This window comes from Podarcis gaigeae, assembly GCF_964106915.1.
Source record: "Podarcis gaigeae genome assembly, chromosome: 8".
NCBI classification, from domain to species: Eukaryota; Metazoa; Chordata; class Lepidosauria; order Squamata; family Lacertidae; genus Podarcis; species Podarcis gaigeae.
The window spans coordinates 24,895,528-24,911,444 of record NC_139684.1 but is presented as its reverse complement, the minus strand read 5'-3'; the positions used below and the strand labels follow the sequence as shown (position 1 = coordinate 24,911,444).

The 15,917-nt window shown below is 45.9% G+C and overlaps 1 protein-coding gene across 1 annotated transcript in view; it reads right to left on the bottom strand.

Moving 5' to 3' along the window:
* Positions 1–12,439: 12,439 nt before the first annotated feature.
* The window catches only part of LOC310850882 (uncharacterized protein), an 83,573-nt gene continuing 80,095 nt past the window's right edge, over positions 12,440–15,917 (bottom strand). Inside the window, exon 3 of the mRNA XM_083752907.1 lies at positions 12,440–12,694. Coding sequence (XP_083609033.1) covers positions 12,683–12,694 — 12 coding nt within the window. The 3' untranslated portion in view covers positions 12,440–12,682. The remainder of the gene's footprint in view (positions 12,695–15,917) is intronic.

Sequence of the window (15,917 nt, the reverse complement as noted above, 5' to 3'; positions counted from 1 at the left end):
GCAGCGCCGAGAAAGGCGGGGAGGGCGCTTTAAATGGAGCCTACCATCTGGCCGCCGAGCTGGAGGGGGGAACGGCGAGGAGCGCCGGAGAGGCGCGAAGGGCGCTGGCAGGAGGCCCGGCGGCGCCTCCCTGCCTCCGCCCGCGATGCAACCGTCGGAGGAGGCGGCTGAGCCGAGCGGGAGGGAGGGAAGCGGGTCCGGCGCGTCTCGCACACGCGCCGAGGGTCCCCATAGGAGAGAGGGGGCTCCGCTGGGCACTGCCCTCCCCTTGGCTTTAGGTGATGATGATGCAAGCTGCCTTATGGGCTTTGCACAGCATCATTTATTTTATTTTATTTTTTATTTTATTTTATTATCATGCGTTAGACTGGAAGAAGTTTGCACGGGTTCCCTAAGGGTCAACTCGTCCAACCCCCAGCCATGCAGGAATCACGGCTGAAGCAGCCCTGGCAGATGGCCCCCCATGGGCGTAGCCAGGATTTATGTTGGGGGGTGGCAAGGACACCCACCTGCCACCACCCTCTGTCTCGCTCTGTCTAGCAGATTCGGAATGAAATGTCTCAACCACAGTTGTTTTAAATTTACATTTCTTTTGACACCTCAGAAAAAAAATCTGTTACAATCTTTCTGCTTCTAGTTAAGTATTTATTTACTTCATTTATCCCCCAAACATCTGTTGCCGTTGCTTTTATTTATTTACTTATTTGTTTCATACAATTTATACACCTCTTGATTGTTTTTTTAAAAAAATAATATCAAAAGCAGTTTACAAAGGATAAAACAGTAAAGTCAGTTTACGGCCCTACTTGAAAACATAAGAAAGTTTAAATATTAAAACAGATCAAAATTATCTCTGCTTTCTAAGTATCTGGGTAGGCTTGTCTGAACAGGCATATTTTTAGCTGGTGCCAAAAAGAGGACTGTGAAGGCGCCTGTTTGATCTCAATAGGTAGGGAGTTCCAAAGGGTAAGGTGCTGCCACAGGAAAAGAACAAGTTCTTACAAATGCAGAACATGGCACCCATGGTGGGGCCCATTCCACTGATCAAAGGAGATGAGGAACATGTGATCAAAGGAACATGTGGGATACGACACTCTTGTGGGTAAACTGACCCCAGGTTGTTAAGGGCTTTATAAGCTAATCGTGACACCTTGAACCTGGCCCAGAAGCAAATCGGCATCCAGAGCAGATCTCTGAGCACAGGTGTCATGTGCTGACAATAGCTCCCTGCTGTCAGCAATTGTGCTGCAGCATTCTGCACTTAACTGCAGCTTCCAAATCAAGTGTGAGCGAAGCCCCACCTTATGGAAGCAGTCTTGTGGACTTTTAAAATTATTATTGTTTGGTAATACTGACTCTGGGGTAAATTAAAAATATTTAACCTCTTTATATCTATTATTACTACCGGCAATTGCATTGTTTATCACCCACCATCCTAAGGTCCCAGCTCAACATGAAAAACTGTTTAAAACAACTTAGAATCACAGAACTAAAATGCCCCCTACCAGTCTAAAGAGGCGTGTCTTCAGCTTTCCTAAAAAGCTGCATAAGGAAGGTGCCAAGCACACCTCTGTGGAAAGGCACACCGCACCTTAGGGGCTGCCGCAGAGAAGGCCCTGTCTCCCTAGGGGTAACATGACCACTCTGAGCTTCTGAGGGCAGTGGCGCAACCAACCGCATTGCTGGGCAAGCTGCATCCCCCCTGATGTCATTATTGGGACTCTGACTCCCATTAGCCCCAGTCAGCTAAGTCTAATGGTCAGGGATGATGGGAGCCTTAATCTAACCTCTGGAGGGCCGCAGATTCCTCAGCTCTTCCATAAGAAGGTGCCGTGTGAAGCTATTAAAAAACTCCGCATCAATATTGATTATTAATTCATCAGTGTGGTAAATAAAATGCCGAGATTACTAATGGTATTAAAAATAGTTTGCGTTTGTGGCAAGCAACTTTATAGACATCCATGCAGATGGTGCTATATAAATAAAGTGGAAAGCTTTTGGTATTGTTAGGTTTGATTGCAGTCCTGTGCCTGTCTGTTCCGGAGGAGAATTCCCTCCCTGGTAAGTGTTCCTATAACTTCAGCCTTAGCTTAGTTTATTTACATGCCCCCTTTTCCAAAATAAACGGTGCCAACAGCAGCTCTCAAAACACAGAAATCTTTAAAGAAAATACGATTTGTTGCAAAATGTTACCAATAGATTGAAATAAGGCCAAACAAACAATTCAGTAAACCTAGGATAACTTTATTTGTACTTCAGTGGAGTAACCAGGTTCTTAATGTGCAACGCATATGGAACAGAATCCAGGTCAATGGCCCTAAAGATAAATAAATAAAAATGTGCCTAAGGAAGATAAACAAATAAAACAAGCCCCCTCAAAAGGTAAAAATATAAAAAATGAGTTTTTAAAAAAGGGAAAATAGATAAAAATGAGCCTATGTTATTTCAGTTCTGTGATTTCTGTGGCTCTAGAATGTGACAAACATTGGATATTGCCCAATAACCCTGACTGAACTCAATGTGACTTACTTCTCAGTAGGCATGTGTAGGATTTGCAGAGGGGTGCCCATGTGGTGGCCAAAACAAGGATCTCATGGCACCTTAAATATTTATTTGTTACTGGATTTATTTAGTATACTTTGATCTCACCCTTCCTCTTATGATCTCAGGATGGGGTGCAAATGAATTAAAGTACAAGAAAACAGCCCTCCTAAAGAAAAGAAAAAAACCCCAGAGAGAATGGAGGATGCATATGTAACATCAACTGAAGACCACTAATAAATTCATCTTATGGATCCAAGATAGCTTCTTACAGAAGAGGGGAGGACCCTCAGACCTGGGGGGCCAAATGCAGCCCTCTCTAAACCTCGGGATTCTCCCCAGGCAGGCCCCTATCCCCAGGTCACACCCCTCAGAGGCACACTTTGCACCCTCCTTTCAGATATTTGTCTGGTGGGACTGTGTCCTTGATCTCTGGCCATGCCTCTTGCTTGCCTGAATGGATGGAGTATGCGGGGGGGGGGGGGTATGCCAACACCATACAAAGATAAAGGTTAGTTTTGTTGCTCTGCCCGCTTTCACCTCTGGCCCTTCCCACCACTTGCATGTGGCCCCCAGAACTTTGTTCCGGCTTGAATGTGACTGTCAGTCTGTTATGTACTGAGTTGAATAGGATCCAAAAGGCAGCAGTCTGATTGGTCCTAGAACAATAGGATCCAGAATGCAGCAGTCTGATTAGTTCACAGGAGCCACCCAATCCAGCTCCAGGTGGAAGTGAATCCGCTACTTGATTGGCCTGCAGGAGAATCCTGAAATTAGCTAATCACGTGGGGCCCATTGTGTAAATAATGTATAGAAAGCAGACATTCTGGGGGAACTTCCATTCCTCCTTACAACTATGAGCTGATTAAAGAGCATGAAATCCACTCTCGGCTGTGAGTATATTTCACAGTCCCAAGAAAGACCCAGAGGGTCCATGATGAATAGCAAAGGATGACTGTGTTGCTCTTATCATATTGTTTTGGAACGAGCAGATTTGATAGATCCGCCTTGAAATATGAACAGAGATTTCTCCCCATCACATGAGTCCAGCTGGGGGAAAGCTAGGCACCACACTAAGCCCAAGACCAGCTCCATCACTGTTATCCATGGGTTGGGCACCACATAGGAAGCGTAAGTCTTTTCTGTGTACAAACCCTGCTGTTCTCGCATTCCCTTCTCTATCCTCCCTCCCTCCCCTCTGTTGTTGAGCTCTGCAGCAGGAATGCAGATGCTATGGACTACAGCTCCCATCAGCCCCAGGGATCATGGAAGCTGGAGTTCAGCAGAATCTGGAGGGGCCACAGGTTAGCCTCCCTGGCTCTATAGGGAAGGGATTTCCTCCCACCTACCTCTGGCATGTTGCCCTGCAAACCATCAGGCATTGACAGTGCAATTGACAGTTTGCCCAGAAGTCTGTCTCTCCAGGTTCAATGTGAGTTTATTGGGTTGAATCCAACTTTAGTCCCTCAGAATAGACCCACTCTCTCTTAAGCATGTTCCACATTGCAGCCTGGACAGAAGACACCAAGGTATACCTTTCACATGGAAATAATGTGATTTGCAATGCAATCATCTATCTGTCTGTCTATTTACCTACTCAAAAGTAAGGTTTATTGAGTTCAGTGGAGCTTCCTCACAGGTGCGTGAGTAGAGGATTGAAGTCTTAAGCTTGCTTTGAAACTGTTCCTGTGCCACAGAAAGGAGCCTTCAGTACAATCCAGCTTTACCATCAGGTTGTACACATCAACCTTACACAGGGGTGCATGAATTTCAAAATCCAAGATCTGAAACTCTCCTGCAGCCTCAGATATCACAGAGATGCCCTAAAAGGCAGCTTTCAAGAACACCCTCAGGTAATGGGACAGCTGGGGTGGTTCAAGATGGATTTTGATCCCCTCAAGACATGCGTTGATTTCTCCACATGCTGAATTTTGGCACAAAATTGATCAGAAATCTGAGTTTATTAAGATGCTCAGACTAAAAGCGCATTGATCCGCATAAACCAAAGGGATCAGCATGAAGCCTGAATGTGGGTTGGAATCAACTAGCTTCATGCAATCAAAATTCGCCTCTTGCAGGGACCATCTGTGGATGTAGCTTGCACCAGGGGCTTCCTGGCCTGTGTTATTGTTGGCTGCTGCAAATCTAATCCCTTTGCATCAACACCACTAATCATGGTTGCTATTATAACAAGGAGAATACAGTTGGAGAAGAGATCCTTTTTTGGTGCAGAAACGAGGGCTGTGCAACTTACTTGTCTGAATCATGAAACAAACCGGGCCAATTTGTGCCTGTTTGTACCAGGTTAAGGTCAATGCAGCAACAGACCGTTACAGAATGTGTTGTGTGGACCCAAATCATTCTGCAGCAGTATGGACCAATCCAGAACTTTTGAAAAAACCTTTCTAAAGCCAGACTGTCTGTCCCCAAAGTGATGCAATTATTAATAGCATCTTGAAATTAAGGAGACCACCAGGATGGAGAGAAGAGAAGGAGGGGAGCTGGACTCTGAGAGCAGTAGCTTCCAATTCGGGGCTGAAGTTTCACCCAACACTCTCCAGTCACAATGGGAGGTGTGGTAGAAATCTCAAAACACAGTGCATCTCAAAACACAGTGCATCCACTCTTATGTAAGTTGTCTCTTCTGGAAAGTTTGGTGGCATTTCTTCAGCATGTGGTTTGTTTGTATATATCTGAAAATAATCCAAGCCCCCTCCCTTCCCTATGAGCATTTATTTAAACAGGGGTGGGGTGGGGACATAGGCCTGGGGCCTAAACATGCCCCCCCCGCACTGCTTCTCTTTCTGGCATTCGAGACTCTACCCTGGCCACATCCACTGCCACAATCTCACCAGCCCTGTTCCATGTTCTTCCTGACAGTTTTTGCCTAGATGGAATGAGAACATAGGAGCTTGGAAGTTCCATCAGGCCAAAGGCCCATCTCATCCAGCATTCTGTTCTCACAGTAGCCAACTAGATGCCTGCAAGAAGCCCTCAAGCTGAACACAAGCCCAAAAACACTCTTAACCACTTCTGATTCCCAGAGGAAGTAATGTGTTCCTGAACTGTGTTTATACCTTTTGCTTGCTTTGACTGAGATGTGTAAACCTCTGAATTATGTGCATCTGGAACATGGCCTTCTGCACAAAGGAAATAATCAGAAATACATCTCTTTCTCTGGCACTCGTTGCCTCTAGCCGTAACTACATTTGCCTGTGGCTCAGGGACCACTATTGGCATGTGGCCATCAGAATGTTGCCCCCAAGAGAATGCACCATTTAAAGATCAGGATAGATCTTCTGGGAGTCCACGCATATCCGTTGGGATTTCTCCAATCATGTGGGAAACCCGTGTAACCGTTGGCTCTGTCACACCCCTGAAACAAATGTATGTTGTTTCCAAAATTCTAGTTCTCTGCCTGGATTGTGGAGAACCAATCTGTTCTCGTTTCCCAAGTGGAACTGATGCATTAGAAAGCCTCTCTGTTTTGTCTTTCTTATTTGCAAATTCTGTAAAGTGATGTCTGTATACAAGCTGACCCAACTTTTAGCTTCTTTCAAGTTCACTTTCGATGACACCCACCCACCCTTGGCAATGTTGTGATGGGATTTGACCAAATGACCTCTGGGGAATCCCTTCCACCACTGTTGTTCTATGACTGAGAGAGAGAGAATGAGAGAGAGACTTTAAAAGAAGAAGAAGAATGAGAGAGAGAGAGAGAGAGAGAGAGAGAGAGAGAGAAAGTTAAAAGTGGTAGGAAAAGACGAAGAGTTGGACAGGTCTGGCTGGGCATTTTCTAAAGTTAGAAATTAAGGTGATAGGTTGCCATAGGGACAAATTGTAGACTGTTTGTGAATGATGAGGAAATGGAGGGAATCTGTTCTGGAAGGGAAGAGCCATTTTGTGGGAGAGATAATCTCCCCTCTTCCTTTATCTAGGAATAATGTCTTCAAGGTGTGTGTGTGTGTGTGTGTGTGTGTGTGTGTGTAAAAACCTATACATATAATTTTGGGGCACACTATACATGTCAAGCACATTCCAAGCAACTTCTCTCCCTCAAAGAATTCTGGGTCCAGTAGTTTATTAAAGGTTGCTGGGAATTATGACATTGTGAGGGGCAAACCACAGTGCTCAGAATGATTTGAGGGAAAGTGCTTTAAATGTGCTTTAAAGATATTGTGTGCATACAGCCTGTGTCTTCCAATACATTTCCTAGGATGCAGCTAAGGCTAGTCCGCTAAAGCAAATGGGGCACTGACCCACCAACCATAGTCTGCTCTCAGTAAGTCTTCTCCTCCCTATCTTCTTACTCCAGCCAATCAGCAGGTAGTTCTGCCTGTCCACCTGGATCAGGTTCCACCTACTGTTGTTCTCCTGGCCTTCAGAAATGTCTTCTGAAAAGTGTTGGCTCATCTGGGCAGTTTCTGGAGAGATCATAATGGCACAGCAGGAAGGAAGTTTTCCCCAGGGCAAGGAGATAACTGTCACCTCTCCAAACGGGACCAGTTTTTGAGCTTGCACAAATCCGAGTCGCTATTCTGCCATCACCTGCTCATCGACAGCAACAAAACACGACTTTTAAGATGAGGACTCTTGACTCTGTTTCTCATCAATACAGCTGTTTCCTTTGTGGGCCAGTATTCCGTGGCCTTGTGGCAAGTCTTTGTCATTGCTGGCAGTTGTAGGGTGGAATGAGAAGCAGCATGCTGGGAGGCTATGAGCTTTTGGGAAATGTGGCAGCTTTTGCTAAAGCCAAGGATACCCACCTTCTTCTGCAGTCTCTTGACTATGTACACTGCCTGTCTACAGGCTTCTTTATCTCTGTTAATGGAAAGCAGCCTCAGAGGCTGCAATCAAGAGTGCCCAGAGGTGGGAGGAAAGGGGAGGGCACTCGGTTGCGTCTCTTCTCCCCCCCCCCAAGAATGAGAAAGCTTTTGTGGGTGAGGACTTGGAATTGTCCTCCCCCCCAAAGGCTGCAATCCCTTAAAACAGGACCCACTTCCAGGACCCACTTGAGGTAGCTGGAAATGATTGAGAGCACCACTCAGAAAATGGTGGCAGAATGAATTGGCCACTATGATAATATTTTTCTACTGATAGCAAATCCATCTCGGGAGATTGCTAAATTCTTTGCCCCAGTGTTTTCCTTGTGGCAAGGTGTTCCATAGCTCAGCTTTCCTCAAGCTAAGGGCAGATATCTGCTCTGGAGGTACTGCAACCTCCAGCATTTCAATTTTAGGCATAATTTGCTGACCCACAGGCTCGAAGTGGAGAAGGTTTTTTATTTTAGATTGTCCCTGTTATGTACTGAGCTGAATAGGATCCAAAAGGCAGCAGTCTGATTGGTCCTAGAATAATAGGATTCAGAATGCAGCAGTCTGACTGGTCCACAGGAGCCACCCAATCCAGCTCCAGGTGGAAGTGAATCTGCAACCTGATTGGCCTACAGGTGAATCCCAGAATTAGCCAATCATGTGGGGCCCATTGTGTAAATAATGTATATAAAGCAGACATTCTGGGGGAACTTCCATTCCTTCTCACCACTATGGGCTGAATAAAGAGCATGAAATCCACTCTCAGCTGTGAGTATATTTCAGTCCCCTTCTTATCCACCCCAAAGACCTATCAAAGATTGTTTGTTTTATCTCATGACCTGTAATTTCTACTCTCATTCTCCTTTCAAGCACAATTTGAACCTTATTCCCCAAACTGCCATTTTTTTCAGTCAGGGACTTTCCCCATTCACTCATTCCTCTCACAGTTTCTCTCTCTTATTCCCTTCCTTCCCATCCCCAGGTTGTTTGTTTGATGGTGATATGAATTTACCGGTTTATGTCACCTTCTGATTTCCTTTAACAATTCATCTGGACCTTTCCTTTCAGAGGAAGGAGACCTCCTCCTCCTCCTCCTCCTCCTCCTCCTCTATCCCAAGTTTCTCTGTTTCCCAGAAACCTTTGCTCAGTATGCGAGGAATTCCTGGTGTGTTGGTCCAACCAAAAGGCACTAGGCTATAGGGCAGGGCTGGGGAAGTGGGGAGGCACTAGGCAGACTGTGGCATTGAGGCCCACCAGAAAGTGGTTCAAGGCCAGCTGATGGATCCCAGCCCACTGTTTGGAGAAAGCACTGATTTAACACTTCCTTATGAGCAAGTCTCATTTAACTCAATGGGGCTTATTTCTAAGAAAAGATGCAGAGGTGTATGAACACAAGAATATCTTTCTGGATCAGGCCCATGGCCCATCTAGTCCAGATACCAGTATGGGAAATGGATCTGGAGGAAGATCCGGGGCCCGGGGCCAGATCACTAGTGTAAAATGCAGTACGTGAAGCTTGTTACCTCCATTTCTGCTAACATCCAAGAGAACTCTGTTAAGACCATGCACCAATGGTTTTATACACCAGTTCAAATGGCCTGCATTCAGGGCAATGGTAATTCTCTGTGTTGGCAGAAATGCAATGAAAGAGATATTTTGTTGGCATCACTGGTTGACCTCTCCAGCAGTAAAAGACTTTTTGGAGCAAGCAGTTGTGGAGATTAATGTCATCACAGGAGATAACTTGGGATCCAATTTCACTCTATGTTTATTATCTAAGGCTGGTACTGTTTGCAAACCCCTTGTCATATATTTGATGCTAGCAGCGCACCTAGTTATTTCATGGGGATGGAAATATGCTTCATCAATTACTTTAGAGAACTGGTACAAAGAGCTTTATTTATAGCAACTTCTGGGGGATTTGCTTGTTATTTGTGCACCTTGACAAGCAGAGCCAGAAGACTGTGCAGCCGTGTTGTGAAATTTTATGTTTCATGTGAATAACCAACCTTAACAATCCTTCATACCCTCTAAATACAAGTTTCTTTGGAGAAATTTGCATCTAGAAAAATAGGTCTTGGTACTCACCATGAAGTTGTTACAGTAAGTGCCATACATTTTAACAACAACAAAAAAAAGGTACCAATACTCTTGCATATCCCCCACCAATTTAAAACCCAATGGATTTTTTGTTGTTGTTAATTGTTGGGGTGAAAGCATCAGGCTTTAGCATAAAACAGTTGCCTGACAATATGCTAGCTGTTGATGGATCTCAACCATAACTCTTGCTACCAGCTGCCAAATCAGTGAATTCCAGGACAACGAACAGGAAGAGAACTTGCTGACCAGTAACTTGATTTTTAGTTAGCTTTATTATATACAGCAGAGTAAAGCACAGCTTTGTACAAGTTACTATATACACACAGACAAGATTCGAACTCCTTTCCAAAACTCAACACTCCAATAACAAAACTGCTGTGTCATACTGCTTATAAGGAAGAACGCAGCCAATCAACACCTGTTGCTAGGCTTCCTTGTCCCCAAGCAGGCTTTCTCACGTACTCTGTTTAACTTGGCTTATTGCCAACCCACTAATTGTCTACTCTGAAAGCTGCTCTTACTCAAAGTCTCAACACTAGCATGGTACAAAACATACCTCAGGGTGTGAAATGCCCATTGCATGGCCTGCCATTTGGCCCTTTGAGCTAGCATGGTGCCTCAATGTTCGCATGCGCGCATGAAGGAAAATGCATGACAGAGACAAGGTGCATCCACCCACCAAAGAGATTTAACTTTTAGAGCAGGAGTGAGGAACCTGCAGTCCTCCAGATGTTGCTGAACCCCAATTTCCAGCAGCCCCAGCCAGCAGGACCAATTATCAGGTATAGTGGGAGCTGAGGAGCCAGAAACGTTTGGAGGGCCACAGGTCCGCCATCCCTTTTCTAGGAAATTCTGGGAGTGCCTGGGGAATTAAATTTCAAGCAACCACCTTTTAGCAAAGGATATCCGAGAGGGAATTGTTCCTGATACATACACTTCAATGGAGCAGAGTGCATGATGTTGGCGTCATATATATAATAGACTGGTTTTCATAATATTTTTGTTTTCATCACAGAACTAGAACTCACACCAGATGGATTCCTATGTTGCAGCTTTCAAATGTGTATTGTTGCTGGTGTGGAATTAATCTGACTTCGGATGAGGTTGCCAGCCTAGGGTGGTGCATTTGTGCTCAGCTGTGTCAACTTTCTCAAGGCAAATAAGCAACGAGGAAGAATCATTGATTTTCATTGTCCATGTTTCCTCATCTGCATATTACAGCCTTGGGGCTTTCTTGGAAGGGATTAAACAGAATTAGTTGCCCAAATCCTATGCGCCTCCAAGCCACTGCAAAGAGTGTAGAACCCTTTTTTAAAAAATCCATTATTTTCATTAGGAGACTAGTCAGTTAGCAGTCGGGTCAAGCTCCCCATCTGTTCCTACATCAAATTGTATTCCAGTTCGTTTTCAGTGGAGCTGAACCCAGGGGATGCATTGACTTCTAAATCAGGGGAGGGGTGTCTGTGGCTCACTGACTGCTTCTGAACTGCAACTGCCATCATCCTTGACCATTAGCCATTCTGTTTCAGACTGATTGGATCTGGAGTACAACAGCATTTGATATACACAGAACATGCATTTTGTGTGTCTATAATGTTGCATATCATTAGCCTGACTTCAAAAAGAAAAGAAAACCTGACAAGGCACAAACAGCTGAGACATAAGCAGGCCGTTGATAGATGAGGCAGTCCATAGAAAAGAATACTCAATTAGGTCAGAACAGCCAAATTCTGTCTATGAATCCATTCAAAACAGATTCCGCCTTCATCCCTAGCTCCCAAAACCTGCAGGTGGCACTGTTGCTGATGGCTCTACTCTATGCATGTCCTCCAGTAATTAATAGACAGGCAAACAAACTAACAAGGTGTCAAACAAACTAACAAGGTGTCATGATGGATGGATCACATTATTTCTGTCCTGTGCCAGCTTCATGTCCCCAGTGCCCAATGCCCCTCCAAACCTTGCTCAATTTCATCTCGTTTATAGGCAGATTTTGAGATGGTCAGATCGTAAAGAGGATTTTGTGGGCAGGACTTCATTCAATGGGTGAGATTGTAACAGATCCCTTTGTGACACATACTGTTGTTTCTCTTAAAAAAGTGATTCCTGCCTTTCTGTTAGTTTGCAAAAGTACTTATGAGGTGATTGGAGGGCTCCTTGTTTCTGAAAATTAAAAATTCCCAATTTAAAATGCTTCCAAGAAGTGACTGTATTTCATAATGTGCAGCCTCAATCCTGGAGAATTGTACAGGGGGGAAAATATATATCTGCCTCCCATGTCCTACAGCCTACCTTCTAAGTACAGTCCAGATCCTGGTTCTGATTATGTGCCTCTATCAACAGAACAATGTTCCAATTTTCACATGGGTCAGGGGTGTGTGTGTGTGTGTGTGTGTGTAATTAGAAGGATGATTCCAAAAATGCAGAGTGAGATAGGATCCTCCCCAACACTAAGAAGGTGACACATATTCTTTTGGATGAAGACATATTAGGAAAACAGAATTACCCCATAATGTTATGACAATAATATATGATGATAATATGATAATATTATTATTGTCATAATATTGTTATGGGACATGGGTGGCACTGTGGGTTAAACCACAGAGCCTAGGACTTGCCGATCAGAAGGTCGGCAGTTCGAATCCCCACAAGAGGGTGAGCTCCCGTTGCTCAGTCCCTGCTCCTGCCAACCTAGCAGTTCGAAAGCACTTCAAAGTGCAAGTAGATAAATAGGTACTGCTCCGGCAGGAAGGTAAACAGCATTTCCGTACGCTGCTCCAGTTCTCCAGAAGTGGCTTAGTCATGCTGGCCACATGACCTGGAAGCTGTACACCAGCTCCCTCGGCCAATAAAGTGAGATGAGCGCCGCAACCCCAGACTCGGCCACGACTGGACCTAATGGTCAGGGGTCCCTTTACCTTTACCTTTACCTTTATTATTGTTATGAGAATACTATCTGATTGGTGTGAAGTGTTCTGGGTATGGACAAGAGAGGGGCAATGGGCCAAAATGACTAATGGTAGTTCTTGAAGTGGGCAGCCCGTCACATCTGGGAAGCTGCAGTTAAGTAGCTCAGAATGTTGTAGGATAGCTGGAAACACCTGTGAAAGGTGACATCCTTTGGTCCTGGCTCCTGATTTGCTCCTCCATCCTGCTTCCTGGTTTGTCCTTTGTCCTTGACTTCTGGCTTGTCACATCAATCCTGGTTCATCAAAGACTCCTACTTATGGACCAGCCTTAACATGTGAGAAGACAGCAGTAGTGAAAACATGACTTGTGCTCCTTTTGGTTTCCATAAGAACATAAGGAGAACCTGCTGGATCAAACCAATGGCCCATTTAGTCCAGTGGCCACCCACATATCACAGTGGCCAACCACATGCCTGCAGGAAACCAGCATACGGGCACAAGACCACCCTCCCCTCCTTTGGCTCCCAGCAACTGGTATTCAGAAGCATTGTTGCCTCAAGCTGTGGTGGCAGAACATAGCCATTGTGACTAGTAGCCACAATGGCTAGAGTTCTTCATGGCTCAGTTGGTAGAGCATGAGACTCTTCATCTCAGGTTCACGGCCCACATTGGGCAAAAGATTCCTGCATTACAGGGGGGCTTGGATTAGATGACCCTTCTGGTTTCTTCCAACTCTACAATTCTATGAACAGCCCTCTCCTCTGTGGATTTGGCCAGTTTGGGATTCCTCCCTCCCTCAGCAACTCAGAAGCAAGGACCCTGCCGAGCAAAGAACTTCAGTAGGTGCTGATGGGAACCAGAGTCAAGCTGTAGGGCAGGCTTCTTCAACCTCGGCCCTCCAGATGTTTTGAGACTACAATTCCCATCATCCCTGACCACTGGTCCTGCTAGCTAGGGATCATGGGAGTTGTAGGCCAAAAACATAAGGAGAGCCAAGGTTGAGGAAGCCTGCTGTAGGGTGGTGTTTCCCAACCTTGGGTCTCCAGCTGTTTTTGGACTACAACTCCCATCATGCTTAGTGAGCAAGACCAGTGGTCAGGGATGATGGGAAGTGTAGTCCAAAAACAGCTAGAGACCAAAGGTTGGGAAACACTGCTGTAGGGGGAACAGGTAAGGCAAACAGGATCAGTACCTTGGACAGCCCCAAGAAGGCCCTGCTGCTCAGAGAGTGTTCTCCTCCTAAGGCAGCTACAGGGAAATGCTGTCCCTGTGGGGAGCTAGAGCTAGCTGAAGCCAGGCTGGCCAGACCTGGAATGTGGTAGGTTCCATCATCCTACAGAGAAACCAATTGGCTTCTTAAAGAGCTCTCTTTTGCAGCCGTTGACTTCTGTGAGGCAAAGGGAGACAGGCAATGCAGGGCACTCATCAGAGGATGGTGGTAAGCCTGTGTCTTGCATCTGTTCTCCTCCTGGCAAAGGAGCCTGGACCTCATTCTCAGAGTCCCTGTTCCCACATTGCAAGGTCCTGACAGCAGCCATGTCATCCAATGATGTCAGATCCCTTAATGCTGCTAGCATTTGGGCCTTCCCATGGGGAAACCTGGTACTCTTCTGCAGTCAGTCCAGATCTGCTTTAGCTTAAGGCGGGTTTTCCCAAACTTGGTTCTCCAGCTGTTTTTGGACTACAACTCCCATCATCCCCACCTAGCAGGAGCAGTCATCAGGGATGATGGGAATTGTAGTCCAAAAACAGCTGGAGACCCAAGTTTGGGAGATGCTGGCTGAAGGTGTCAACTCTTCTCTAGGAAGGGGCACTTTCAATATAGGGCTTTTATTTTATTTTTTTAAGGGGGGAAAATAACCAAACATGAATAGTGATGCCATATAGCCACCTTTAGACTGGCTGGGCTTGGATTTGTCTAATAAACCCTATTCAGTTCACAACACAGATTACATTGCTTTTTAAAAGTAACAAGGAGTGATAAACTATCTTAGTAGGGAAATCAATAGGAAGCAGTTTAGAAGCCCCTGGAGTCCTTTGCAGAGGATCTCCTTGGAAATCTGAACAGCCAAGCTGCAATCGAGCAAGAAGCCATTGGATGCTGTAGGGAGGGATAAACTCGTAAACTCACCATTCATGTTTCTTTTCCTAAATACAAATTCCAGGCTGAAACTGCCTCAGCCCCTAGCCGTCGGCGCCTATGTATGGTGATAATGATTGTACACCGTATTCCAAATTTGACAGCACAAAAGATTTGTACAAGGACATTGCTATTCTTACAAGATTATTTCCAACTCCTTTCCTAGGAATTCCAAACACGGAATTTGCCTTGTTCATCACTGCCACACACTGACTTGATGTTTATATTGAGCTAATCCACCACCAAGTCAACAGCTCATTCTTGCTCAGTCAGTCAGCTGGCTATTATTAGCTGGTGGCCAGCCAGTCACTAGTCAGAATACAGTGTGTGTGTGTGTGTGTGTGTGTGTGTGAGAGAGAGAGAGAGAGAGAGAGAGAGAGAGAGAGAGATTTGAAACCAACACTAGAGGGCATTACTGTGCCTTGGCTTTGCCTGGGAAACTATAAAAGAAAATGGAGCTCCACAACTTTGTGTAGCCTGCCAATTGTTGGAAATTTGGCTCATCTGGCTTTGTGGGCACAGAAAATTCCATTTTTTGTTGATTAGCAGATGTTTAGTTGCCATCCATCCATTCCTAGATCCACAGAGATCAGCAGGTATGGTTTTAAGCGGCTAAGCAAGAGAGCCTATAATTACTGTCAGGACTGCCTCTAGGTCCCAGCTCACAGAGGACCAACGCCCGGTTGATGTAATGTACAAAAGTCTTTATTGAAGTTTAGTTTCCATTTCAAACCCCAGAGCGCGCAGCCCTACGTCTAGACTCTAGATCGGCGAAGTCCCCTCTGAGTCACTATCCCTTCCGCACCAGTTCAAGATCCTAGCCCGGCTCCACCTCCTGCGCTGTTCCTTCCTCCTCTGGGTCCTTCTGCCCCCTGGGGTTTCCTCCTTCCTGGACTCTTCTGATGCTGACCCCCTTGAGTCTTGCCCTTCCTTCCAGCGGGCTTTAGGACCTGGCTCCCTATCCGGGCTCCCTGCTGTGCCGCTCGCCTGTACATTTGAACTTGGCGCGCGCGCCCAGCCGGTAACCTTCCTCCTGAACGTTTCCCCGCTCTCCGATGTGGGCGTGGTCAAACCTGACTCATCTCCTCTCGCTGGTGGTGAGAACACTGGTCCCGATTCTTGGGACTCCCCCTCCCTACTGCGCTCTGGTGGGGAAGCTGGTCCTGATTTCCAACTGCTGCTCAGGGAGTCCCCGCTGGCCCCTTCCTCCTGGGGTTTTCCCCCTGGAGCCCCCCTTGCCCTGGCCATCGGCGCTCCCTTCTGTGAATCTTCCGATTCGCTGGAGAGGCTCGTGGAATGACTCTGGCCACTGTCACTGCCTCCACCCCACTCGGATTCCTCCTCCTCGCTCTCCATTTGCTCCCCCTCCTGTGTCTCTGCTCCTGAACCCCTGACAATTACATATTAATT